We start from the raw sequence: 25,832 nt of genomic DNA on the forward strand, positions 1-25,832 counted from the left end.
GGGTTGCCATGAATCAGACACAACTGAGGACACAAAAATTCAATAGATTAAAACACTTTTTGGGGGTGGGGGGGAGTGAAAGGGGGTGATGTGGGTTTTTTTGTCTTATATAATAGCCAAGGGAAATCTAGTTTAAACCTAAATTCACATAGATGGGAAAGGGATAGCTCTCCGTCACCCTATTAAAAAAAAAAAAAAAAACTACTCAACTTTTCTGAAAGTTTATTTAGTAGCTTCCTTGAGCAGTTCATTGTGAAGCATTTTCTTTTTTTTTCTGTGACATTGGCCTCATTAAAAAGCACGGTTTGCCTTTACTGGATAATTTTGTTCATTGGTTTCTTTTTTTTTTTTTTTTTTATAAATTTATTTATTTTACTTGGGGGCTAATTACTTTACAATATTGTAATAGTTTTTGCCATACATTGACAAGAATCAGCCATGGGTTTACATGTGTTCCCCTTCCCGAACCCCCCACCCACCTCCCTCCCCCTCCCATCCCTCTGGATCATCCCACTGCCCCGGCCCCGAGCCCTTGTCACATGCATCGAACATGGAATGATGCTCTGTTCATTGGTTTCTTAGGGAACGTTGGTAATATTTGAGTTTCCTGGGGAGTATGGTCACATGACCTGGCCCTGGCCAATCGGTGCGTTCCACCTCCCTGGCCACTGTGATTGGCTTCGGGCTGGGGCAGTGCCCAATCGGGGCCCAGGGCCGGGCCTCACGTTGGAAGCCAGGGGAAGACGAGCTGTCGTCCTGCTGGGGTAGGGGCAGGGCTGGGGCCGGGGGAGGTCAGGCTGCAGCAGTGGGAGGGGCGTGAGGTCCGCCTGCGGCAGTTGGTGACCTTCCTGCTCCCCTCAGGGCAGAGCCGCCGGCCTGAGAATGAGGGCGCTGTTGAGCCCAGGGGCTGGGATGGCCCGTTGCTGCTGTGGTCCCAGAGCTCCACCGAGACCTGAGGGAAGCCGTCTGCCCGTGAGTCCTCTCCCGCTTGTCTGTCAGCTTGTTTGAAGCATGCTGGGTTTTCTGCCCAGCTGGCTAAGGGGAGTCCCTGGAAATGCAAGGGTGTGGGTTTTGGCAGACTTCAGGGAAGACATGCCAGATGAGCCTGGGAGACTCCAGCTTAATCTGGATTCAGGAGATATCTCTTTGGGCCAGCTAGTAATTGTAGGATAAGCCTAATGAGTCTTCAGAGGATGAAGAGAGTAACGTGCCAAGGTAGCAATCGATGTCCTCATTCGAGAGGATGAAGCTGGTGCTCAGAGAAGGGGGGAACTTGGCCACAGCAAGGAGGTGTGCACCCAGACAGAACCCCCAGATCCGGCCATTGGAGCTCAGGGAGGCCACTGGTGTGGCTTGTCCCTGTGGCAGGGGCCGAGGCACGCAGCCCACCCTGATTCCTGCGGGGGCCTGACTTGGGAAGTGCCATCTGGTAGCTTTGAGACTCACCAAACCAAATTGCACTGGAGAGAGGAAGGACACCTTCCTTCATCCACCCCCCACCCCCGCCAGATTCCCACATACCCTGACCCCTTTCTCTCGATTTCGGAGCCATTTCCAGAGTCCCGCTCATATGACCTCATTCGAAGTGCACTGTGGACGAGCTGCCATCCGCAGCTGCTACCACAGCAGCCAAGGGCTTTAGCTCCCGAGTACCTCCCTTCCTTTGGAACTTGGGGGCCCTCTACTCCCCACTTGCACACCACAGACCTTTGCTGAGGATTGTGGGGACCCTCACTCAGTTTGCAGCACGTTGTAGCCATCCCTGTCCTCCCTTGAAACTCAGCTTGTGAGCTCCTTTGGAGCAGCGTGGCCCACCTGGCTGCAACGGAAGAGACACAGCTGACAGTGAAACAACAGCTTCGATCTGACAGCCGGAAAGCTCTGTCAAAAGGGACCTCCCTCTTCACACCGTAGAGGCTGTAGGAGCCGCCAGGCTTTCGGAACCAGTGCTGGGGCCAAAATGACTCCACAGCTGTTTTCCTTCTTGGGGAGGGTTCTGGCTCGAGTGGGGATGGCTCAAGTCTCCTGAGCTTCTGAAATCCCACTGTGTGCAGATTCACGGTACACAGGAGGAGAATGTGGAGTCCTGCCCTGGAGGTGGTCACAGCTCACGGATGAGCCAGTCAGGCAGGCAGGCAGGGCATGAGAACACCTGAGCTGCCTTCATGAGTGAATGGTGTGGGGGCAGAGGAAGAGAAGCCGGTCTGCTCCCTCGTGTGGTACCCAGGGCAGGTTGTCCCCAGAGGAAACCCTTACGACGGTGAGGACTATCACTGCTGTTTCCCAAGGGGTTCCGTCGGTGCGTGTCTTGCCCGGAGCGGTCAGGCCGTCTCTCGAGTACACTGGCCATGGGCATTGCCTCTCCTTGGAACTTCCCATGTGTTTCTCTTTTTTATGGAACAGTGATTTTCTAGAGGGGTTCTGGGCCACAAGGATGTGGGGTCATTTTCTAGCCTTCTGTCATGAAGAACGCTTTCCTGGGCGTTGGGGTGGTTTGTTGTTCCAGCTGCCTTTCTTGGCTTCTTTTGGGAGCTGGTGCAACAAGACGAGCTCAGCCTCTGCCTTCTGGCTGAGATGTCACCCTTCAAGCAGCAATGCCTGCCTGGAGATAATGATGGCAGTTGCCAAAAGGGCTTCGTTTGGCACATGGTATCTTGAAAGGACGCTGTACGTCCTTTCAGATATCAACGGCTAGTTCAAATGACAGAAAAATGCGAACTCTCCAATGGAGTCTTACAGTAGGTGGAGAGTCCGAAAAACACTCCTTCAGTCATTTCACTGAGAGTCATTGATTGGGGACACCAAGAATATAGGAAGGAATGCACAAAGAAAAGATGAAATTGTGTTCAGGATAGGGGGAAGGGATGAACAGGGCGTGCTTGCCTTGAATCCAGGCTTTGTTGGGGGGGGGGGTGGGGCATAAAGATCAAAGGGGTCTGAAACTACAAAGTGGTGATGGTAACACAGTATCACCAGAGTTACACAACAGTGTTCCCAAATTGCAACAATGATGAAAAAGGTTACTAATCCCAACTTAACCAACAAAAATCCAGGAAACCATACAAAAAAGAAAACATCACCAGAAAGGTGGAAACAAACCAAATGCAAAGCAGTTCAGGGGAAAGGAACTCCATGTCCCCTGGGGGCAGACCGAGTTGCCGGCGTCCACGGTGAGCAGACAGGGATGGAGGCTGCAGAGCCGACCGCTCCCCTGGACGTGGTGTTTCCGGCAAGGGCTCTGGGTCTCTGTCCAGAGCGGGGGCTCGTTCTCCCTGCAGGGGTGGGTGAGTCATCGTGGGCATCTGGGTGTTGCGCGGGAGCCAGGGCAGGCTCTCCCTGCCGAGGCGGTGACTCCTCCTCTGCCTCGGGTTCTCCTGCCAGAGCCCGAGCAGGTACAGGTGCACGTGGAGGTGGAGGTTCTCGCTGAGGGGGTGGGACATCAGTGCCTGGGACTGGGGGTCCTGCAGGCACGGAGATCCGATCTGCCCGGTGTGCTGGCCAGTACCCAGCTGGCCTGGTGTCTCTGCGAGGGCAAGTCTCGGTTCTCCATCTGCCCTCGGTGGATCCCTGGGTCCTGCACCTGGAGCCACCACCTGTGTAGGGACAGGTCTGGGAAGTGGAGCCTGGTTCCAGTTGGAGGCCAGTGCTAGAGCTGGGGGAGAAGCAAAGTTTGCCCACAGGCCAGCCTTGGCATGTGCGTATCCCGGGACAGAAAGCTTCCAAGAGGTTCCCAAAGAATACCCAGCGTCGGATGTCTTTTGGGACTGAAGTGTGCAAGATGGGGGGCCGGTTGGGGGGGGGGTGAGGCCAGCGCTTGCTGCAGGCCCAGCAGCAGCTTTCGGGTCTCGTCCCTGTGTAGCTCAGCACCCCCTCCCCACACACTCCCGTGCACCAGCCCCAGCGTCCTCACCTCTGTGCTCTGGCGTGCTGGGCTCCAGGTCCTCCTGCTGCCTCAGAGGCCGGGGTTCTCGGGACTCTGGGTCGGAGCCGGGTGTGCTGAGCTCCGTGGCAGCCTCAGACTGGGCCGCCGGGTGTATCCTGGGCGGTGTCTCGGCAGCAGGTCTTCCCCGCCTCTGCTTCTCCCCCGGTGGGGCTGATGCCTCCGTGGGCACGCTCACCTGGAGCCTGCACTGGGCCTCACGGGCGGGGGGGTGGTGCTCCGACCCCTCCCTCCGGGAGGTGGATGGGGTGTCCCCGTCCTCGGCCTCATCACGTGGGAAGCTCTGCAACGACAGTGACCGTCAGCCAGCCGTGCTGGGAGTTTTCCGAGCTGGGCCTGGGCAGTGGAGCCGCTGCTTCTGCCTGCTCGAACTTCTCTTCCCAGAAGGGTCAGAGACGTGTGTCTGCTCAGATCCCCACCCGGGAGGAAAGAGACCCACCTGAGGGTGTGAGGTCAGCCTGGGCGGCCGCCGCTGCCCGCACTCTCCCCATCCCGCCCAGCCTGCTCTCCCCTGGGGTGTGGACACAACTTGTCCGCAGGCTTCTGACCCCACATCCGCCTGGGCTTCCTTGAGGGAGACACACCCCGAGAAACCCGCATCCACACACACAGGCAAAGGACCCGGTGTTTCCGGGTGGCATGGGAGAGGTGGCCTGGCCCGGCCTGGGGCTCCCCGTGTTACCTTTCTGTTTCTCCGGGCAAAGGGCCAGAGGCCTCTCGGGGGTGCCCTGAGCCAACGTCGACAGGGTACCCGCGCACACTGCCTGTGAGCACTCCTGAGGCCCCAGCCTCTGGGCAGGGGCAAACAGCAGAACATCTTGGCAGCAAGTGATCTGGCTGGGGGCTCCTCTCCGCTCTGGAGGCCTGGATACCCGGGTTGCGGGTTCTGTTGGGTTCTGTTGCCGGCAGGTGACATCATCTCCTGGGGTTCGTGCTGAGGTCCCTTCCCCAAAACTTCCCAAGGGAATCTCTGGGTTTCTGACTGCTCGACCACCCCCCTTAGGCCATGCGCAGGCACAGTGACACCCACACAGCCCAGCCCACAGCCCTGGGGAGGCCTGGGTGCAGCCAGGGCCTTTAGCTCCGAGGACCCCGCTGCTCTCAGACCAGGCTCCTTCTTCTCATAAGTGGTGTGGCCCTGGACAAGCATATGCCCCTCAGGGTTTCCCCAGTCTCTCCATCTGCAGAGTGGTGGTCATTCTCCCATCTGCTTCCTAGGTCTGTCGGCCTACGAGCAGCTCCATGCCTTTCCACCTGGGGCCGATATCACGTGGAGCTTGTGCGCTGAGACTTCAGAAAGAAAGATTCCATCCAGGGCTGACACAGCACAGAATGGGGCAGAACGAGGCCTGGATGCGCCGTGGTACCCAGGAAAAGGCACTCCCCCTCCTGACTGTTTTGAGACCCCGCATCCAAGTTGGAGGACCGAAAGGAAGACTCGAAGGTCTCCCTCTCTTATAGAAAAGAGTAGCCAACTTTCTGGTCCTCTGTTTCCATTGAGATTCTGTTCAAGTGTCCCAGCTCGGCTTCTGCGGGTGGCTGAGCTTCTAATGGCTCCCTGCGTTCTTGTCTTTTCCTCTCCAAACCTTCCGTCCTTTTCCCCCTTCTGGGGTGGATGGGCGCTGTCATTGCTTCTACGTTCGAGACAGATTGAGGAAAAGTCTGGACCATCGACTCCTTTCCTCTCTTTGGTTCCGTGTCTCTCTCTGGCTGTGTCCCTCTCTTTTCCTTTCTCAATTCCGCCTGTGTCTTCCTCTTTCTCTCTCGTGTGTGGATGGATGGATGCTAGGGATGCACATGGATATGATTAGATGAGGGTTATGTTTTAGGGATAGGTTAGAGGGAGAGAAAGGCTTTAGGTCGGAGTTGGTCATGGGGGAAGGGTCAAGGGTGGTGGTGGTGTTTCTTGGAATCTGAGTGCTGTGCATTCTTCGTCTCTTTCCATATGAACCCCTTCTCAGATACACCACTTGCAAGGAGTCTCTCATGTTCCGTTTCCTATCTTTCGCATTTGTGAATGCTTAGCTTCTCTGTTGTGAAGAGGTTCCATTGGATGGAAACCCATTGGTGTACTTCGTTTACCTCTTTCCCTTACTTGAAGAGACCCATTTCGACCTCCGCCCAGCAAATGGCAAGGAGACTCTGATGTTAAGGAGCCTTTGACCTACGCTTCTTTCTAGCTATCTCATGACATCAGTCTTTAGGGTGAGGTTTTCCCCCTATATTGAGGTGGTATGAGATCAAAACCAATAGCGTTCTTCAGATGTAGCTGTCTGGTTTTCCCATGGACATTGATTGAAGAGGCTTTCTTGTTCCCATTTGGATATTCTCCCCTTCTGTGTCAGAGATGAGTTGACCATGGATGCTGGGGTTTGTTTCTGGACCCTCAACTTTATTCCATCGATCCGGATCTGTGTGTGTTGTTGTATTCCCAATAGCATACTGCCCTGCTGCTGCTGCTGCGGCTAAGTCACTTCAGTCGTGTCTGACTCTGCGTGACCCCATGGCCTGCAGCCTACCAGGCTCCTCCGTCCAGGACATTTTCCAGGCAAGAGTACTGGAGTGGGTCGCCATTGCCTTCTCCGATACTCTCCTGAGGATCCTAGTTTGGTCGTCTAATTGCCTTTCACACAACCTTGGATGTCCGTATCGGGGCTTTTTCGTCGGATTGTGTTGACAATTTAGGCTCTTTTCTGTTTCCGTACCCCTTTTGCAATTCTTTGTTCGGTGCGAAAATGCATTGGCATTTTGGGAGGAATAGCATCGAAGCTGTGGATTGCCTTGTGGGGCTGTGACATCATTTTCCCAATAGGAATTCTTTCCAGCCCTGAGCACAGCCTCTCTTTCCAGTGATTGGTGTGGGCTTGATCTTCCTTCTTCCATCTCTCGCCGTTTTGTGAGAACAGGTCCATCCTTCCCTTCTGGGGTAGATGGACTCGTGGGTATCACTTCAGTGAATGGCATTGTCAGTGGGGGTGATAATTCCCTTCTCATTGGAAGACTTTGCTGTGAGTATTAGAAATGCAAGTGACTTCTCTTCCCCTTCCTCCCTGTCCATCTCTCAGAGCCACCGGGAAACAGAGGCCTCATCCACGGTCACACAGGCCTGAGGGGGTGCAACTAGACTGTTGTTTCTTCAGGCCCTCAGTGCTGGACATCATCCGGGATACTCTGTGTGTGTCTTCCTCAGTCTGGTGTCCCTTCAGACCTTTCCCTAGTTTTCACAGGCTTGTTGTGTTGGTGTTCTTTGTCTGTTTGGAGACACATCCTTGATAAGCTTTGTGTTTCCACTCATTCGTCTCGCGATGTATGACCTGTCTTTTGCTTTTGTCATGAGGTCTTTCCCACAGTAGATATCTTTGATTTTGCAAAGTCCACTGTATTCTCTGGGGTTTTTTTGTGTGTGTGTGGACGGCCTTTTAGTTTTGTGTGTGAAGACTCAAAGCACGTGTCCGGTTTCTGCTCGTTGTTCTTCTAGATTTGTGACAAGTTTTCATGGAAAGTTTGTCTAGGGATAACTGGAAGTGAACTCGGTGTAAGGTGTCAAGTCTCCATCTCCATTCATGTCATCCCCTGCAGTTTCCAATTCCCTGTTCCTGAGTGGCTTTGGAGACCTTGTGGGAAGTTTGGTTGCATTGGAGTTTGCATTTCCACCTTGATTCGATTCACACTGTTCTGCCCTCAGGGACACAGTCAAGGGGGAGTGAGGAGCAGCCTGCACTTCCAGCAGTGACTGCACGGTGGGGCGAGTGCTGCTCTCCCCTCTGGGAGCCCCAGGCCCCAGGCATCCCAGTGAGGAGCCAGCTCTGTGCTCAGCTGAAAGGAGTTAGTCTCTCAGGAGCCTCTGAGCCCTTGCCTTTGGATCACCCAGGGTGGGCATTTACTGGGACAGAAAAAATTGCCCTGAATTCCATGGACAGAAGAGCCTGGCTGTGTAGAGTTCGTGGGTTGCCATGAATCAGACACAACTGAGGACACAAAAATTCAATAGATTAAAACACTTTTTGGGGGTGGGGGGGAGTGAAAGGGGGTGATGTGGGTTTTTTTGTCTTATATAATAGCCAAGGGAAATCTAGTTTAAACCTAAATTCACATAGATGGGAAAGGTATAGCTCTCCGTCACCCTATTAAAAAAAAAAAAAAAAACTACTCAACTTTTCTGAAAGTTTATTTAGTAGCTTCCTTGAGCAGTTCATTGTGAAGCATTTTCTTTTTTTTTCTGTGACATTGGCCTCATTAAAAAGCACGGTTTGCCTTTACTGGATAATTTTGTTCATTGGTTTCTTAGGGAACGTTGGTAATATTTGAGTTTCCTGGGGAGTATGGTCACATGACCTGGCCCTGGCCAATCGGTGCGTTCCACCTCCCTGGCCACTGTGATTGGCTCCGGGCTGGGGCAGTGCCCAATCGGGGCCCAGGGCCTGGCCTCCCGTTGGAAGCCAGGGGAAGACGAGCTGTCGTCCTGCTGGGGTAGGGGCAGGGCTGGGGCCGGGGGAGGTCAGGCTGCAGCAGTGGGAGGGGCGTGAGGTCCGCCTGCGGCAGTTGGTGACCTTCCTGCTCCCCTCAGGGCAGAGCCGCCGGCCTGAGAATGAGGGCGCTGCTGAGCCCAGGGGCTGGGATGGCCCGTTGCTGCTGTGGTCCCAGAGCTCCACCCGAGACCTGAGGGAAGCCGTCTGCCCGTGAGTCCTCTCCCGCTTGTCTGTCAGCTTGTTTGAAGCATGCTGGGTTTTCTGCCCAGCTGGCTAAGGGGAGTCCCTGGAAATGCAAGGGTGTGGGTTTTGGCAGACTTCAGGGAAGACATGCCAGATGAGCCTGGGAGACTCCAGCTTAATCTGGATTCAGGAGATATCTCTTTGGGCCAGCTAGTAATTGTAGGATAAGCCTAATGAGTCTTCAGAGGATGAAGAGAGTAACGTGCCAAGGTAGCAATCGATGTCCTCATTCGAGAGGATGAAGCTGGTGCTCAGAGAAGGGGGGAACTTGGCCACAGCAAGGAGGTGTGCACCCAGGCAGAACCCCCAGATCCGGCCATTGGAGCTCAGGGAGGCCACTGGTGTGGCTTGTCCCTGTGGCAGGGGCCGAGGCACGCAGCCCACCCTGATTCCTGCGGGGGCCTGACTTGGGAAGTGCCATCTGGTAGCTTTGAGACTCACCAAACCAAACTGCACTGGAGAGAGGAAGGACACCTTCCTTCATCCACCCCCCACCCCCGCCGGATTCCCACATACCCTGACCCCTTTCTCTCGATTTCGGAGCCATTTCCAGAGTCCCGCTCATATGACCTCATTCGAAGTGCACTGTGGACGAGCTGCCATCCGCAGCTGCTACCACAGCAGCCAAGGGCTTTAGCTCCCGACTACCTCCCTTCCTTTGGAACTTGGGGGCCCTCTACTCCCCACTTGCACACCACAGACCTTTGCTGAGGATTGTGGGAACCCTCACTCAGTTTGCAGCACGTTGTAGCCATCCCTGTCCTCCCTTGAAACTCAGCTTGTGAGCTCCTTTGGAGCAGCGTGGCCCACCTGGCTGCAACGGAAGAGACACAGCTGACAGTGAAACAACAGCTTCGATCTGACAGCCGGAAAGCTCTGTCAAAAGGGACCTCCCTCTTCACACCGTAGAGGCTGTAGGAGCCGCCAGGCTTTCGGAACCAGTGCTGGGGCCAAAATGACTCCACAGCTGTTTTCCTTCCTGGGGAGGGTTCTGGCTCGAGTGGGGATGGCTCAAGTCTCCTGAGCTTCTGAAATCCCACTGTGTGCAGATTCACGGTACACAGAGAGGAGAAGGTGGAGTCCTGCCCTGGAGGTGGTCACAGCTCACGGATGAGCCAGGCAGGCAGGCAGGCAGGGCATGAGAACACCTGAGCTGCCTTCATGAGTGAATGGTGTGGGGGCAGAGGAAGAGAAGCCGGTCTGCTCCCTCGTGTGGTACCCAGGGCAGGTTGTCCCCAGAGGAAACCCTTACGACGGTGAGGACTATCACTGCTGTTTCCCAAGGGGTTCCGTCGGTGCGTGTCTTGCCCGGAGCGGTCAGGCCGTCTCTCGAGTACACTGGCCATGGGCATTGCCTCTCCTTGGAACTTCCCATGTGTTTCTCTTTTTTATGGAACAGTGATTTTCTAGAGGGGTTCTGGGCCACAAGGATGTGGGGTCATTTTCTAGCCTTCTGTCATGAAGAACGCTTTCCTGGGCGTTGGGGTGGTTTGTTGTTCCAGCTGCCTTTCTTGGCTTCTTTTGGGAGCTGGTGCAACAAGACGAGCTCAGCCTCTGCCTTCTGGCTGAGATGTCACCCTTCAAGCAGCAATGCCTGCCTGGAGATAATGATGGCAGTTGCCAAAAGGGCTTCGTTTGGCACATGGTATCTTGAAAGGACGGTGTACGTCCTTTCAGATATCAACGGCTAGTTCAAATGACAGAAAAATGCGAACTCTCCAATGGAGTCTTACAGTAGGTGGAGAGTCCGAAAAACACTCCTTCAGTCATTTCACTGAGAGTCATTGATTGGGGACACCAAGAATATAGGAAGGAATGCACAAAGAAAAGATGAAATTGTGTTCAGGATCGGGGGAAGGGATGAACAGGGCGTGCTTGCCTTGAATCCAGGCTTTGGGGGGGGGGGGGTGGGGCATAAAGATCAAACGGGTCTGAAACTACAAAGTGGTGATGGTAACACAGTATCACCAGAGTTACACAACAGTGTTCCCAAATTGCAACAATGATGAAAAAGGTTACTAATCCCAACTTAACCAACAAAAATCCAGGAAACCATACAAAAAAGAAAACATCACCAGAAAGGTGGAAACAAACCAAATGCAAAGCAGTTCAGGGGAAAGGAACTCCATGTCCCCTGGGGGCAGACCGAGTTGCCGGCGTCCACGGTGAGCAGACAGGGATGGAGGCTGCAGAGCCGACCGCTCCCCTGGACGTGGTGTTTCCGGCAAGGGCTCTGGGTCTCTGTCCAGAGCGGGGGCTCGTTCTCCCTGCAGGGGTGGGTGAGTCATCGTGGGCATCTGGGTGTTGCGCGGGAGCCAGGGCAGGCTCTCCCTGCCGAGGCGGTGACTCCTCCTCTGCCTCGGGTTCTCCTGCCAGAGCCCGAGCAGGTACAGGTGCACGTGGAGGTGGAGGTTCTCGCTGAGGGGGTGGGACATCAGTGCCTGGGACTGGGGGTCCTGCAGGCACGGAGATCCGATCTGCCCGGTGTGCTGGCCAGTACCCAGCTGGCCTGGTGTCTCTGCGAGGGCAAGTCTCGGTTCTCCATCTGCCCTCGGTGGATCCCTGGGTCCTGCACCTGGAGCCACCACCTGTGTAGGGACAGGTCTGGGAAGTGGAGCCTGGTTCCAGTTGGAGGCCAGTGCTAGAGCTGGGGGAGAAGCAAAGTTTGCCCACAGGCCAGCCTTGGCATGTGCGTATCCCGGGACAGAAACCTTCCAAGAGGTTCCCAAAGAATACCCAGCGTCGGATGTCTTTTGGGACTGAAGTGTGCAAGATGGGGGGCCGGTTGGGGGGGGGGTGAGGCCAGCGCTTGCTGCAGGCCCAGCAGCAGCTTTCGGGTCTCGTCCCTGTGTAGCTCAGCACCCCCTCCCCACACACTCCCGTGCACCAGTCCCAGCGTCCTCACCTCTGTGCTCTGGCGTGCTGGGCTCCAGGTCCTCCTGCTGCCTCAGAGGCCGGGGTTCTCGGGACTCTGGGTCGGAGCCGGGTGTGCTGAGCTCCGTGGCAGCCTCAGACTGGGCCGCCGGGTGTATCCTGGGCGGTGTCTCGGCAGCAGGTCTTCCCCGCCTCCGCTTCTCCCCCGGTGGGGCTGATGCCTCCGTGGGCACGCTCACCTGGAGCCTGCACTGGGCCTCACGGGCGGGGGGGTGGTGCTCCGACCCCTCCCTCCGGGAGGTGGATGGGGTGTCCCCGTCCTCGGCCTCATCACGTGGGAAGCTCTGCAACGACAGTGACCGTCAGCCAGCCGTGCTGGGAGTTTTCCGAGCTGGGCCTGGGCAGTGGAGCCGCTGCTTCTGCCTGCTCGAACTTCTCTTCCCAGAAGGGTCAGAGACGTGTGTCTGCTCAGATCCCCACCCGGGAGGAAAGAGACCCACCTGAGGGTGTGAGGTCAGCCTGGGCGGCCGCCGCTGCCCGCACTCTCCCCATCCCGCCCAGCCTGCTCTCCCCTGGGGTGTGGACACAACTTGTCCGCAGGCTTCTGACCCCACATCCGCCTGGGCTTCCTTGAGGGAGACACACCCCGAGAAACCCGCATCCACACACACAGGCAAAGGACCCGGTGTTTCCGGGTGGCATGGGAGAGGTGGCCTGGCCCGGCCTGGGGCTCCCCGTGTTACCTTTCTGTTTCTCCGGGCAAAGGGCCAGAGGCCTCTCGGGGGTGCCCTGAGCCAACGTCGACAGGGTGCCCGCGCACACTGCCTGTGAGCACTCCTGAGGCCCCAGCCTCTGGGCAGGGGCAAACAGCAGAACATCTTGGCAGCAAGTGATCTGGCTGGGGGCTCCTCTCCGCTCTGGAGGCCTGGATACCCGGGTTGCGGGTTCTGTTGGGTTCTGTTGCCGGCAGGTGACATCATCTCCTGGGGTTCGTGCTGAGGTCCCTTCCCCAAAACTTCCCAAGGGAATCTCTGGGTTTCTGACTGCTCGACCACCCCCCTTAGGCCATGCGCAGGCACAGTGACACCCACACAGCCCAGCCCACAGCCCTGGGGAGGCCTGGGTGCAGCCAGGGCCTTTAGCTCCGAGGACCCCGCTGCTCTCAGACCAGGCTCCTTCTTCTCATAAGTGGTGTGGCCCTGGACAAGCATATGCCCCTCAGGGTTTCCCCAGTCTCTCCATCTGCAGAGTGGTGGTCATTCTCCCATCTGCTTCCTAGGTCTGTCGGCCTACGAGCAGCTCCATGCCTTTCCACCTGGGGCCGATATCACGTGGAGCTTGTGCGCTGAGACTTCAGAAAGAAAGATTCCATCCAGGGCTGACACAGCACAGAATGGGGCAGAACGAGGCCTGGATGCGCCGTGGTACCCAGGAAAAGGCACTCCCCCTCCTGACTGTTTTGAGACCCCGCATCCAAGTTGGAGGACCGAAAGGAAGACTCGAAGGTCTCCCTCTCTTATAGAAAAGAGTAGCCAACTTTCTGGTCCTCTGTTTCCATTGAGATTCTGTTCAAGTGTCCCAGCTCGGCTTCTGCGGGTGGCTGAGCTTCTAATGGCTCCCTGCGTTCTTGTCTTTTCCTCTCCAAACCTTCCGTCCTTTTCCCCCTTCTGGGGTGGATGGGCGCTGTCATTGCTTCTACCTTCGAGACAGATTGAGGAAAAGTCTGGACCATCGACTCCTTTCCTCTCTTTGGTTCCGTGTCTCTCTCTGGCTGTGTCCCTCTCTTTTCCTTTCTCAGTTCCGCCTGTGTCTTCCTCTTTCTCTCTCGTGTGTGGATGGATGGATGCTAGGGATGCACATGGATATGATTAGATGAGGGTTATGTTTTAGGGATAGGTTAGAGGGAGAGAAAGGCTTTAGGTCGGAGTTGGTCATGGGGGAAGGGTCAAGGGTGGTGGTGGTGTTTCTTGGAATCTGAGTGCTGTGCATTCTTCGTCTCTTTCCATATGAACCCCTTCTCAGATACACCACTTGCAAGGAGTCTCTCATGTTCCGTTTCCTATCTTTCGCATTTGTGAATGCTTAGCTTAGCTTCTCTGTTGTGAAGAGGTTCCATTGGATGGAAACCCATTGGTGTACTTCGTTTACCTCTTTCCCTTACTTGAAGAGACCCATTTCGACCTCCGCCCAGCAAATGGCAAGGAGACTCTGATGTTAAGGAGCCTTTGACCTACGCTTCTTTCTAGCTATCTCATGACATCAGTCTTTAGGGTGAGGTTTTCCCCCTATATTGAGGTGGTATGAGATCAAAACCAATAGCGTTCTTCAGATGTAGCTGTCTGGTTTTCCCATGGACATTGATTGAAGAGGCTTTCTTGTTCCCATTTGGATATTCTCCCCTTCTGTGTCAGAGATGAGTTGACCATGGATGCTGGGGTTTGTTTCTGGACCCTCAACTTTATTCCATCGATCCGGATCTGTGTGTGTTGTTGTATTCCCAATAGCATACTGCCCTGCTGCTGCTGCTGCGGCTAAGTCACTTCAGTCGTGTCTGACTCTGCGTGACCCCATGGCCTGCAGCCTACCAGGCTCCTCCGTCCAGGACATTTTCCAGGCAAGAGTACTGGAGTGGGTCGCCATTGCCTTCTCCGATACTCTCCTGAGGATCCTAGTTTGGTCGTCTAATTGCCTTTCACACAACCTTGGATGTCCGTATCGGGGCTTTTTCGTCGGATTGTGTTGACAATTTAGGCTCTTTTCTGTTTCCGTACCCCTTTTGCAATTCTTTGTTCGGTGCGAAAATGCATTGGCATTTTGGGAGGAATAGCATCGAAGCTGTGGATTGCCTTGTGGGGCTGTGACATCATTTTCCCAATAGGAATTCTTTCCAGCCCTGAGCACAGCCTCTCTTTCCAGTGATTGGTGTGGGCTTGATCTTCCTTCTTCCATCTCTCGCCGTTTTGTGAGAACAGGTCCATCCTTCCCTTCTGGGGTAGATGGACTCGTGGGTATCACTTCAGTGAATGGCATTGTCAGTGGGGGTGATAATTCCCTTCTCATTGGAAGACTTTGCTGTGAGTATTAGAAAGGCAAGTGACTTCTCTTCCCCTTCCTCCCTGTCCATCTCTCAGAGCCACCGGGAAACAGAGGCCTCATCCACGGTCACACAGGCCTGAGGGGGTGCAACTAGACTGTTGTTTCTTCAGGCCCTCAGTGCTGGACATCATCCGGGATACTCTGTGTGTGTCTTCCTCAGTCTGGTGTCCCTTCAGACCTTTCCCTAGTTTTCACAGGCTTGTTGTGTTGGTGTTCTTTGTCTGTTTGGAGACACATCCTTGATAAGCTTTGTGTTTCCACTCATTCGTCTCGCGATGTATGACCTGTCTTTTGCTTTTGTCATGAGGTCTTTCCCACAGTAGATATCTTTGATTTTGCAAAGTCCACTGTATTCTCTGGGTTTTTTTTGTGTGTGTGTGGACTGCCTTTTAGTTTTGTGTGTGAAGACTCAAAGCACGTGTCCGGTTTCTGTTCGTTGTTCTTCTAGATTTGTGACAAGTTTTCATGGAAAGTTTGTCTAGGGATAACTGGAAGTGAACTCGGTGTAAGGTGTCAAGTCTCCATCTCCATTCATGTCATCCCCTGCAGTTTCCAATTCCCTGTTCCTGAGTGGCTTTGGAGACCTTGTGGGAAGTTTGGTTGCATTGGAGTTTGCATTTCCACCTTGATTCGATTCACACTGTTCTGCCCTCAGGGACACAGTCAAGGGGGAGTGAGGAGCAGCCTGCACTTCCAGCAGTGACCGCACGGTGGGGCGAGTGCTGCTCTCCCCTCTGGGAGCCCCAGGCCCCAGGCATCCCAGTGAGGAGCCAGCTCTGTGCTCAGCTGAAAGGAGTTAGTCTCTCAGGAGCCTCTGAGCCCTTGCCTTTGGATCACCCAGGGTGGGCATTTACTGGGACAGAAAAAATTGCCCTGAATTCCATGGACAGAAGAGCCTGGCTGTGTAGAGTTCGTGGGTTGCCATGAATCAGACACAACTGAGGACACAAAAATTCAATAGATTAAAACACTTTTTGGGGGTGGGGGGGAGTGAAAGGGGGTGATGTGGGTTTTTTTGTCTTATATAATAGCCAAGGGAAATCTAGTTTAAACCTAAATTCACATAGATGGGAAAGGGATAGCTCTCCGTCACCCTATTAAAAAAAAAAAAAAAAACTACTCAACTTTTCTGAAAGTTTATTTAGTAGCTTCCTTGAGCAGTTCATTGTGAAGCATTTTCTTTTTTTTTCTGTGACATTGGCCTCATTAAAAAGCACGGTTTGCCTTTACTGGATAATTTTGTTCATTGGTTTCTTTTTTTTTTTTTTTTTATAAATTTATTTATTTTACTTGGGGGCTAATTACTTTACAATATTGTAATAGTTTTTGCCATACATTGACAAGAATCAGCCATGGGTTTACATGTGTTCCCCTTCCCGAACCCCCCACCCACCTCCCTCCCCCTCCCATCCCTCTGGATCATCCCACTGCACCGGCCCCGAGCCCTTGTCACATGCATCGAACATGGAATGATGCTCTGTTCATTGGTTTCTTAGGGAACGTTGGTAATATTTGAGTTTCCTGGGGAGTATGGTCACATGACCTGGCCCTGGCCAATCGGTGCGTTCCACCTCCCTGGCCACTGTGATTGGCTTCGGGCTGGGGCAGTGCCCAATCGGGGCCCAGGGCCGGGCCTCACGTTGGAAGCCAGGGGAAGACGAGCTGTCGTCCTGCTGGGGTAGGGGCAGGGCTGGGGCCGGGGGAGGTCAGGCTGCAGCAGTGGGAGGGGCGTGAGGTCCGCCTGCGGCAGTTGGTGACCTTCCTGCTCCCCTCAGGGCAGAGCCGCCGGCCTGAGAATGAGGGCGCTGCTGAGCCCAGGGGCTGGGATGGCCCGTTGCTGCTGTGGTCCCAGAGCTCCACCGAGACCTGAGGGAAGCCGTCTGCCCGTGAGTCCTCTCCCGCTTGTCTGTCAGCTTGTTTGAAGCATGCTGGGTTTTCTGCCCAGCTGGCTAAGGGGAGTCCCTGGAAATGCAAGGGTGTGGGTTTTGGCAGACTTCAGGGAAGACATGCCAGATGAGCCTGGGAGACTCCAGCTTAATCTGGATTCAGGAGATATCTCTTTGGGCCAGCTAGTAATTGTAGGATAAGCCTAATGAGTCTTCAGAGGATGAAGAGAGTAACGTGCCAAGGTAGCAATCGATGTCCTCATTCGAGAGGATGAAGCTGGTGCTCAGAGAAGGGGGGAACTTGGCCACAGCAAGGAGGTGTGCACCCAGACAGAACCCCCAGATCCGGCCATTGGAGCTCAGGGAGGCCACTGGTGTGGCTTGTCCCTGTGGCAGGGGCCGAGGCACGCAGCCCACCCTGATTCCTGCGGGGGCCTGACTTGGGAAGTGCCATCTGGTAGCTTTGAGACTCACCAAACCAAATTGCACTGGAGAGAGGAAGGACACCTTCCTTCATCCACCCCCCACCCCCGCCAGATTCCCACATACCCTGACCCCTTTCTCTCGATTTCGGAGCCATTTCCAGAGTCCCGCTCATATGACCTCATTCGAAGTGCACTGTGGACGAGCTGCCATCCGCAGCTGCTACCACAGCAGCCAAGGGCTTTAGCTCCCGAGTACCTCCCTTCCTTTGGAACTTGGGGGCCCTCTACTCCCCACTTGCACACCACAGACCTTTGCTGAGGATTGTGGGGACCCTCACTCAGTTTGCAGCACGTTGTAGCCATCCCTGTCCTCCCTTGAAACTCAGCTTGTGAGCTCCTTTGGAGCAGCGTGGCCCACCTGGCTGCAACGGAAGAGACACAGCTGACAGTGAAACAACAGCTTCGATCTGACAGCCGGAAAGCTCTGTCAAAAGGGACCTCCCTCTTCACACCGTAGAGGCTGTAGGAGCCGCCAGGCTTTCGGAACCAGTGCTGGGGCCAAAATGACTCCACAGCTGTTTTCCTTCTTGGGGAGGGTTCTGGCTCGAGTGGGGATGGCTCAAGTCTCCTGAGCTTCTGAAATCCCACTGTGTGCAGATTCACGGTACACAGGAGGAGAATGTGGAGTCCTGCCCTGGAGGTGGTCACAGCTCACGGATGAGCCAGTCAGGCAGGCAGGCAGGGCATGAGAACACCTGAGCTGCCTTCATGAGTGAATGGTGTGGGGGCAGAGGAAGAGAAGCCGGTCTGCTCCCTCGTGTGGTACCCAGGGCAGGTTGTCCCCAGAGGAAACCCTTACGACGGTGAGGACTATCACTGCTGTTTCCCAAGGGGTTCCGTCGGTGCGTGTCTTGCCCGGAGCGGTCAGGCCGTCTCTCGAGTACACTGGCCATGGGCATTGCCTCTCCTTGGAACTTCCCATGTGTTTCTCTTTTTTATGGAACAGTGATTTTCTAGAGGGGTTCTGGGCCACAAGGATGTGGGGTCATTTTCTAGCCTTCTGTCATGAAGAACGCTTTCCTGGGCGTTGGGGTGGTTTGTTGTTCCAGCTGCCTTTCTTGGCTTCTTTTGGGAGCTGGTGCAACAAGACGAGCTCAGCCTCTGCCTTCTGGCTGAGATGTCACCCTTCAAGCAGCAATGCCTGCCTGGAGATAATGATGGCAGTTGCCAAAAGGGCTTCGTTTGGCACATGGTATCTTGAAAGGACGCTGTACGTCCTTTCAGATATCAACGGCTAGTTCAAATGACAGAAAAATGCGAACTCTCCAATGGAGTCTTACAGTAGGTGGAGAGTCCGAAAAACACTCCTTCAGTCATTTCACTGAGAGTCATTGATTGGGGACACCAAGAATATAGGAAGGAATGCACAAAGAAAAGATGAAATTGTGTTCAGGATAGGGGGAAGGGATGAACAGGGCGTGCTTGCCTTGAATCCAGGCTTTGTTGGGGGGGGGGTGGGGCATAAAGATCAAAGGGGTCTGAAACTACAAAGTGGTGATGGTAACACAGTATCACCAGAGTTACACAACAGTGTTCCCAAATTGCAACAATGATGAAAAAGGTTACTAATCCCAACTTAACCAACAAAAATCCAGGAAACCATACAAAAAAGAAAACATCACCAGAAAGGTGGAAACAAACCAAATGCAAAGCAGTTCAGGGGAAAGGAACTCCATGTCCCCTGGGGGCAGACCGAGTTGCCGGCGTCCACGGTGAGCAGACAGGGATGGAGGCTGCAGAGCCGACCGCTCCCCTGGACGTGGTGTTTCCGGCAAGGGCTCTGGGTCTCTGTCCAGAGCGGGGGCTCGTTCTCCCTGCAGGGGTGGGTGAGTCATCGTGGGCATCTGGGTGTTGCGCGGGAGCCAGGGCAGGCTCTCCCTGCCGAGGCGGTGACTCCTCCTCTGCCTCGGGTTCTCCTGCCAGAGCCCGAGCAGGTACAGGTGCACGTGGAGGTGGAGGTTCTCGCTGAGGGGGTGGGACATCAGTGCCTGGGACTGGGGGTCCTGCAGGCACGGAGATCCGATCTGCCCGGTGTGCTGGCCAGTACCCAGCTGGCCTGGTGTCTCTGCGAGGGCAAGTCTCGGTTCTCCATCTGCCCTCGGTGGATCCCTGGGTCCTGCACCTGGAGCCACCACCTGTGTAGGGACAGGTCTGGGAAGTGGAGCCTGGTTCCAGTTGGAGGCCAGTGCTAGAGCTGGGGGAGAAGCAAAGTTTGCCCACAGGCCAGCCTTGGCATGTGCGTATCCCGGGACAGAAAGCTTCCAAGAGGTTCCCAAAGAATACCCAGCGTCGGATGTCTTTTGGGACTGAAGTGTGCAAGATGGGGGGCCGGTTGGGGGGGGGGGTGAGGCCAGCGCTTGCTGCAGGCCCAGCAGCAGCTTTCGGGTCTCGTCCCTGTGTAGCTCAGCACCCCCTCCCCACACACTCCCGTGCACCAGCCCCAGCGTCCTCACCTCTGTGCTCTGGCGTGCTGGGCTCCAGGTCCTCCTGCTGCCTCAGAGGCCGGGGTTCTCGGGACTCTGGGTCGGAGCCGGGTGTGCTGAGCTCCGTGGCAGCCTCAGACTGGGCCGCCGGGTGTATCCTGGGCGGTGTCTCGGCAGCAGGTCTTCCCCGCCTCTGCTTCTCCCCCGGTGGGGCTGATGCCTCCGTGGGCACGCTCACCTGGAGCCTGCACTGGGCCTCACGGGCGGGGGGGTGGTGCTCCGACCCCTCCCTCCGGGAGGTGGATGGGGTGTCCCCGTCCTCGGCCTCATCACGTGGGAAGCTCTGCAACGACAGTGACCGTCAGCCAGCCGTGCTGGGAGTTTTCCGAGCTGGGCCTGGGCAGTGGAGCCGCTGCTTCTGCCTGCTCGAACTTCTCTTCCCAGAAGGGTCAGAGACGTGTGTCTGCTCAGATCCCCACCCGGGAGGAAAGAGACCCACCTGAGGGTGTGAGGTCAGCCTGGGCGGCCGCCGCTGCCCGCACTCTCCCCATCCCGCCCAGCCTGCTCTCCCCTGGGGTGTGGACACAACTTGTCCGCAGGCTTCTGACCCCACATCCGCCTGGGCTTCCTTGAGGGAGACACACCCCGAGAAACCCGCATCCACACACACAGGCAAAGGACCCGGTGTTTCCGGGTGGCATGGGAGAGGTGGCCTGGCCCGGCCTGGGGCTCCCCGTGTTACCTTTCTGTTTCTCCGGGCAAAGGGCCAGAGGCCTCTCGGGGGTGCCCTGAGCCAACGTCGACAGGGTACCCGCGCACACTGCCTGTGAGCACTCCTGAGGCCCCAGCCTCTGGGCAGGGGCAAACAGCAGAACATCTTGGCAGCAAGTGATCTGGCTGGGGGCTCCTCTCCGCTCTGGAGGCCTGGATACCCGGGTTGCGGGTTCTGTTGGGTTCTGTTGCCGGCAGGTGACATCATCTCCTGGGGTTCGTGCTGAGGTCCCTTCCCCAAAACTTCCCAAGGGAATCTCTGGGTTTCTGACTGCTCGACCACCCCCCTTAGGCCATGCGCAGGCACAGTGACACCCACACAGCCCAGCCCACAGCCCTGGGGAGGCCTGGGTGCAGCCAGGGCCTTTAGCTCCGAGGACCCCGCTGCTCTCAGACCAGGCTCCTTCTTCTCATAAGTGGTGTGGCCCTGGACAAGCATATGCCCCTCAGGGTTTCCCCAGTCTCTCCATCTGCAGAGTGGTGGTCATTCTCCCATCTGCTTCCTAGGTCTGTCGGCCTACGAGCAGCTCCATGCCTTTCCACCTGGGGCCGATATCACGTGGAGCTTGTGCGCTGAGACTTCAGAAAGAAAGATTCCATCCAGGGCTGACACAGCACAGAATGGGGCAGAACGAGGCCTGGATGCGCCGTGGTACCCAGGAAAAGGCACTCCCCCTCCTGACTGTTTTGAGACCCCGCATCCAAGTTGGAGGACCGAAAGGAAGACTCGAAGGTCTCCCTCTCTTATAGAAAAGAGTAGCCAACTTTCTGGTCCTCTGTTTCCATTGAGATTCTGTTCAAGTGTCCCAGCTCGGCTTCTGCGGGTGGCTGAGCTTCTAATGGCTCCCTGCGTTCTTGTCTTTTCCTCTCCAAACCTTCCGTCCTTTTCCCCCTTCTGGGGTGGATGGGCGCTGTCATTGCTTCTACCTTCGAGACAGATTGAGGAAAAGTCTGGACCATCGACTCCTTTCCTCTCTTTGGTTCCGTGTCTCTCTCTGGCTGTGTCCCTCTCTTTTCCTTTCTCAATTCCGCCTGTGTCTTCCTCTTTCTCTCTCGTGTGTGGATGGATGGATGCTAGGGATGCACATGGATATGATTAGATGAGGGTTATGTTTTAGGGATAGGTTAGAGGGAGAGAAAGGCTTTAGGTCGGAGTTGGTCATGGGGGAAGGGTCAAGGGTGGTGGTGGTGTTTCTTGGAATCTGAGTGCTGTGCATTCTTCGTCTCTTTCCATATGAACCCCTTCTCAGATACACCACTTGCAAGGAGTCTCTCATGTTCCGTTTCCTATCTTTCGCATTTGTGAATGCTTAGCTTCTCTGTTGTGAAGAGGTTCCATTGGATGGAAACCCATTGGTGTACTTCGTTTACCTCTTTCCCTTACTTGAAGAGACCCATTTCGACCTCCGCCCAGCAAATGGCAAGGAGACTCTGATGTTAAGGAGCCTTTGACCTACGCTTCTTTCTAGCTATCTCATGACATCAGTCTTTAGGGTGAGGTTTTCCCCCTATATTGAGGTGGTATGAGATCAAAACCAATAGCGTTCTTCAGATGTAGCTGTCTGGTTTTCCCATGGACATTGATTGAAGAGGCTTTCTTGTTCCCATTTGGATATTCTCCCCTTCTGTGTCAGAGATGAGTTGACCATGGATGCTGGGGTTTGTTTCTGGACCCTCAACTTTATTCCATCGATCCGGATCTGTGTGTGTTGTTGTATTCCCAATAGCATACTGCCCTGCTGCTGCTGCTGCGGCTAAGTCACTTCTGTCGTGTCTGACTCTGCGTGACCCCATGGCCTGCAGCCTACCAGGCTCCTCCGTCCAGGACATTTTCCAGGCAAGAGTACTGGAGTGGGTCGCCATTGCCTTCTCCGATACTCTCCTGAGGATCCTAGTTTGGTCGTCTAATTGCCTTTCACACAACCTTGGATGTCCGTATCGGGGCTTTTTCGTCGGATTGTGTTGACAATTTAGGCTCTTTTCTGTTTCCGTACCCCTTTTGCAATTCTTTGTTCGGTGCGAAAATGCATTGGCATTTTGGGAGGAATAGCATCGAAGCTGTGGATTGCCTTGTGGGGCTGTGACATCATTTTCCCAATAGGAATTCTTTCCAGCCCTGAGCACAGCCTCTCTTTCCAGTGATTGGTGTGGGCTTGATCTTCCTTCTTCCATCTCTCGCCGTTTTGTGAGAACAGGTCCATCCTTCCCTTCTGGGGTAGATGGACTCGTGGGTATCACTTCAGTGAATGGCATTGTCAGTGGGGGTGATAATTCCCTTCTCATTGGAAGACTTTGCTGTGAGTATTAGAAATGCAAGTGACTTCTCTTCCCCTTCCTCCCTGTCCATCTCTCAGAGCCACCGGGAAACAGAGGCCTCATCCACGGTCACACAGGCCTGAGGGGGTGCAACTAGACTGTTGTTTCTTCAGGCCCTCAGTGCTGGACATCATCCGGGATACTCTGTGTGTGTCTTCCTCAGTCTGGTGTCCCTTCAGACCTTTCCCTAGTTTTCACAGGCTTGTTGTGTTGGTGTTCTTTGTCTGTTTGGAGACACATCCTTGATAAGCTTTGTGTTTCCACTCATTCGTCTCGCGATGTATGACCTGTCTTTTGCTTTTGTCATGAGGTCTTTCCCACAGTAGATATCTTTGATTTTGCAAAGTCCACTGTATTCTCTGGGGTTTTTTTGTGTGTGTGTGGACTGCCTTTTAGTTTTGTGTGTGAAGACTCAAAGCACGTGTCCGGTTTCTGCTCGTTGTTCTTCTAGATTTGTGACAAGTTTTCATGGAAAGTTTGTCTAGGGATAACTGGAAGTGAACTCGGTGTAAGGTGTCAAGTCTCCATCTCCATTCATGTCATCCCCTGCAGTTTCCAATTCCCTGTTCCTGAGTGGCTTTGGAGACCTTGTGGGAAGTTTGGTTGCATTGGAGTTTGCATTTCCACCTTGATTCGATTCACACTGTTCTGCCCTCAGGGACACAGTCAAGGGGGAGTGAGGAGCAGCCTGCACTTCCAGCAGTGACCGCACGGTGGGGCGAGTGCTGCTCTCCCCTCTGGGAGCCCCAGGCCCCAGGCATCCCAGTGAGGAGCCAGCTCTGTGCTCAGCTGAAAGGAGTTAGTCTCTCAGGAGCCTCTGAGCCCTTGCCTTTGGATCACCCAGGGTGGGCATTTACTGGGACAGAAAAAATTGCCCTGAATTCCATGGACAGAAGAGCCTGGCTGTGTAGAGTTCGTGGGTTGCCATGAATCAGACACAACTGAGGACACAAAAATTCAATAGATTAAAACACTTTTTGGGGGTGGGGGGGAGTGAAAGGGGGTGATGTGGGTTTTTTTGTCTTATATAATAGCCAAGGGAAATCTAGTTTAAACCTAAATTCACATAGATGGGAAAGGGATAGCTCTCCGTCACCCTATTAAAAAAAAAAAAAAAACTACTCAACTTTTCTGAAAGTTTATTTAGTAGCTTCCTTGAGCAGTTCATTGTGAAGCATTTTCTTTTTTTTTCTGTGACATTGGCCTCATTAAAAAGCACGGTTTGCCTTTACTGGAAAATTTTGTTCATTGGTTTCTTAGGGAACGTTGGTAATATTTGAGTTTCCTGGGGAGTATGGTCACATGACCTGGCCCTGGCCAATCGGTGCGTTCCACCTCCCTGGCCACTGTGATTGGCTCCGGGCTGGGGCAGTGCCCAATCGGGGCCCAGGGCCGGGCCTCACGTTGGAAGCCAGGGGAAGACGAGCTGTCGTCCTGCTGGGGTAGGGGCAGGGCTGGGGCCGGGGGAGGTCAGGCTGCAGCAGTGGGAGGGGCGTGAGGTCCGCCTGCGGCAGTTGGTGACCTTCCTGCTCCCCTCAGGGCAGAGCCGCCGGCCTGAGAATGAGGGCGCTGCTGAGCCCAGGGGCTGGGATGGCCCGTTGCTGCTGTGGTCCCAGAGCTCCACCCGAGACCTGAGGGAAGCCGTCTGCCCGTGAGTCCTCTCCCGCTTGTCTGTCAGCTTGTTTGAAGCATGCTGGGTTTTCTGCCCAGCTGGCTAAGGGGAGTCCCTGGATATGCAAGGGTGTGGGTTTTGGCAGACTTCAGGGAAGACATGCCAGATGAGCCTGGGAGACTCCAGCTTAATCTGGATTCAGGAGATATCTCTTTGGGCCAGCTAGTAATTGTAGGATAAGCCTAATGAGTCTTCAGAGGATGAAGAGAGTAACGTGCCAAGGTAGCAATCGATGTCCTCATTCGAGAGGATGAAGCTGGTGCTCAGAGAAGGGGGGAACTTGGCCACAGCAAGGAGGTGTGCACCCAGGCAGAACCCCCAGATCCGGCCATTGGAGCTCAGGGAGGCCACTGGTGTGGCTTGTCCCTGTGGCAGGGGCCGAGGCACGCAGCCCACCCTGATTCCTGCGGGGGCCTGACTTGGGAAGTGCCATCTGGTAGCTTTGAGACTCACCAAACCAAACTGCACTGGAGAGAGGAAGGACACCTTCCTTCATCCACCCCCCACCCCCGCCGGATTCCCACATACCCTGACCCCTTTCTCTCGATTTCGGAGCCATTTCCAGAGTCCCGCTCATATGACCTCATTCGAAGTGCACTGTGGACGAGCTGCCATCCGCAGCTGCTACCACAGCAGCCAAGGGCTTTAGCTCCCGACTACCTCCCTTCCTTTGGAACTTGGGGGCCCTCTACTCCCCACTTGCACACCACAGACCTTTCCTGAGGATTGTGGGAACCCTCACTCAGTTTGCAGCACGTTGTAGCCATCCCTGTCCTCCCTTGAAACTCAGCTTGTGAGCTCCTTTGGAGCAGCGTGGCCCACCTGGCTGCAACGGAAGAGACACAGCTGACAGTGAAACAACAGCTTCGATCTGACAGCCGGAAAGCTCTGTCAAAAGGGACCTCCCTCTTCACACCGTAGAGGCTGTAGGAGCCGCCAGGCTTTCGGAACCAGTGCTGGGGCCAAAATGACTCCACAGCTGTTTTCCTTCCTGGGGAGGGTTCTGGCTCGAGTGGGGATGGCTCAAGTCTCCTGAGCTTCTGAAATCCCACTGTGTGCAGATTCACGGTACACAGAGAGGAGAAGGTGGAGTCCTGCCCTGGAGGTGGTCACAGCTCACGGATGAGCCAGGCAGGCAGGCAGGCAGGGCATGAGAACACCTGAGCTGCCTTCATGAGTGAATGGTGTGGGGGCAGAGGAAGAGAAGCCGGTCTGCTCCCTCGTGTGGTACCCAGGGCAGGTTGTCCCCAGAGGAAACCCTTACGACGGTGAGGACTATCACTGCTGTTTCCCAAGGGGTTCCGTCGGTGCGTGTCTTGCCCGGAGCGGTCAGGCCGTCTCTCGAGTACACTGGCCATGGGCATTGCCTCTCCTTGGAACTTCCCATGTGTTTCTCTTTTTTATGGAACAGTGATTTTCTAGAGGGGTTCTGGGCCACAAGGATGTGGGGTCATTTTCTAGCCTTCTGTCATGAAGAACGCTTTCCTGGGCGTTGGGGTGGTTTGTTGTTCCAGCTGCCTTTCTTGGCTTCTTTTGGGAGCTGGTGCAACAAGACGAGCTCAGCCTCTGCCTTCTGGCTGAGATGTCACCCTTCAAGCAGCAATGCCTGCCTGGAGATAATGATGGCAGTTGCCAAAAGGGCTTCGTTTGGCACATG

The 25,832-nt window shown here is 54.9% G+C and overlaps 1 protein-coding gene and 2 long non-coding RNA genes across 3 annotated transcripts; 1 reads left to right on the plus strand and 2 right to left on the minus strand.

Moving 5' to 3' along the window:
• Positions 1–205: 205 nt before the first annotated feature.
• LOC145527783 (uncharacterized) lies at positions 206–4,797 on the minus strand. The gene is made up of 2 exons (XR_014069865.1): positions 3,911–4,797; positions 206–3,593 (listed from the first exon to the last, which is right to left on the minus strand). It is a non-coding gene; the product is annotated as an uncharacterized LOC145527783 (long non-coding RNA).
• A 3,295-nt stretch (positions 4,798–8,092) lies between these two features.
• On the minus strand, positions 8,093–15,732 carry LOC145527718 (uncharacterized). The gene is made up of 3 exons (XM_081545781.1): positions 12,270–15,732; positions 11,558–11,870; positions 8,093–11,240 (listed from the first exon to the last, which is right to left on the minus strand). Exons 1-3 carry the CDS (start codon positions 12,735–12,737, stop codon positions 10,762–10,764), a joined length of 1,260 nt encoding a protein of 419 aa, XP_081401907.1. The 5' UTR covers positions 12,738–15,732; the 3' UTR covers positions 8,093–10,761.
• Positions 15,733–16,397: 665 nt separating this feature from the next.
• On the plus strand, positions 16,398–23,742 carry LOC145527780 (uncharacterized). The gene is made up of 2 exons (XR_014069862.1): positions 16,398–16,508; positions 20,695–23,742. It is a non-coding gene; the product is annotated as an uncharacterized LOC145527780 (long non-coding RNA).
• The last annotated feature ends 2,090 nt before the right edge of the window (positions 23,743–25,832 follow it).

The sequence above is a fragment of the Giraffa tippelskirchi genome, chromosome 11, assembly GCF_054371585.1.
Source record: "Giraffa tippelskirchi isolate mGirTip1 chromosome 11, T2T-mGirTip1v1.2.pri, whole genome shotgun sequence".
NCBI lineage: Eukaryota > Metazoa > Chordata > Mammalia > Artiodactyla > Giraffidae > Giraffa > Giraffa tippelskirchi.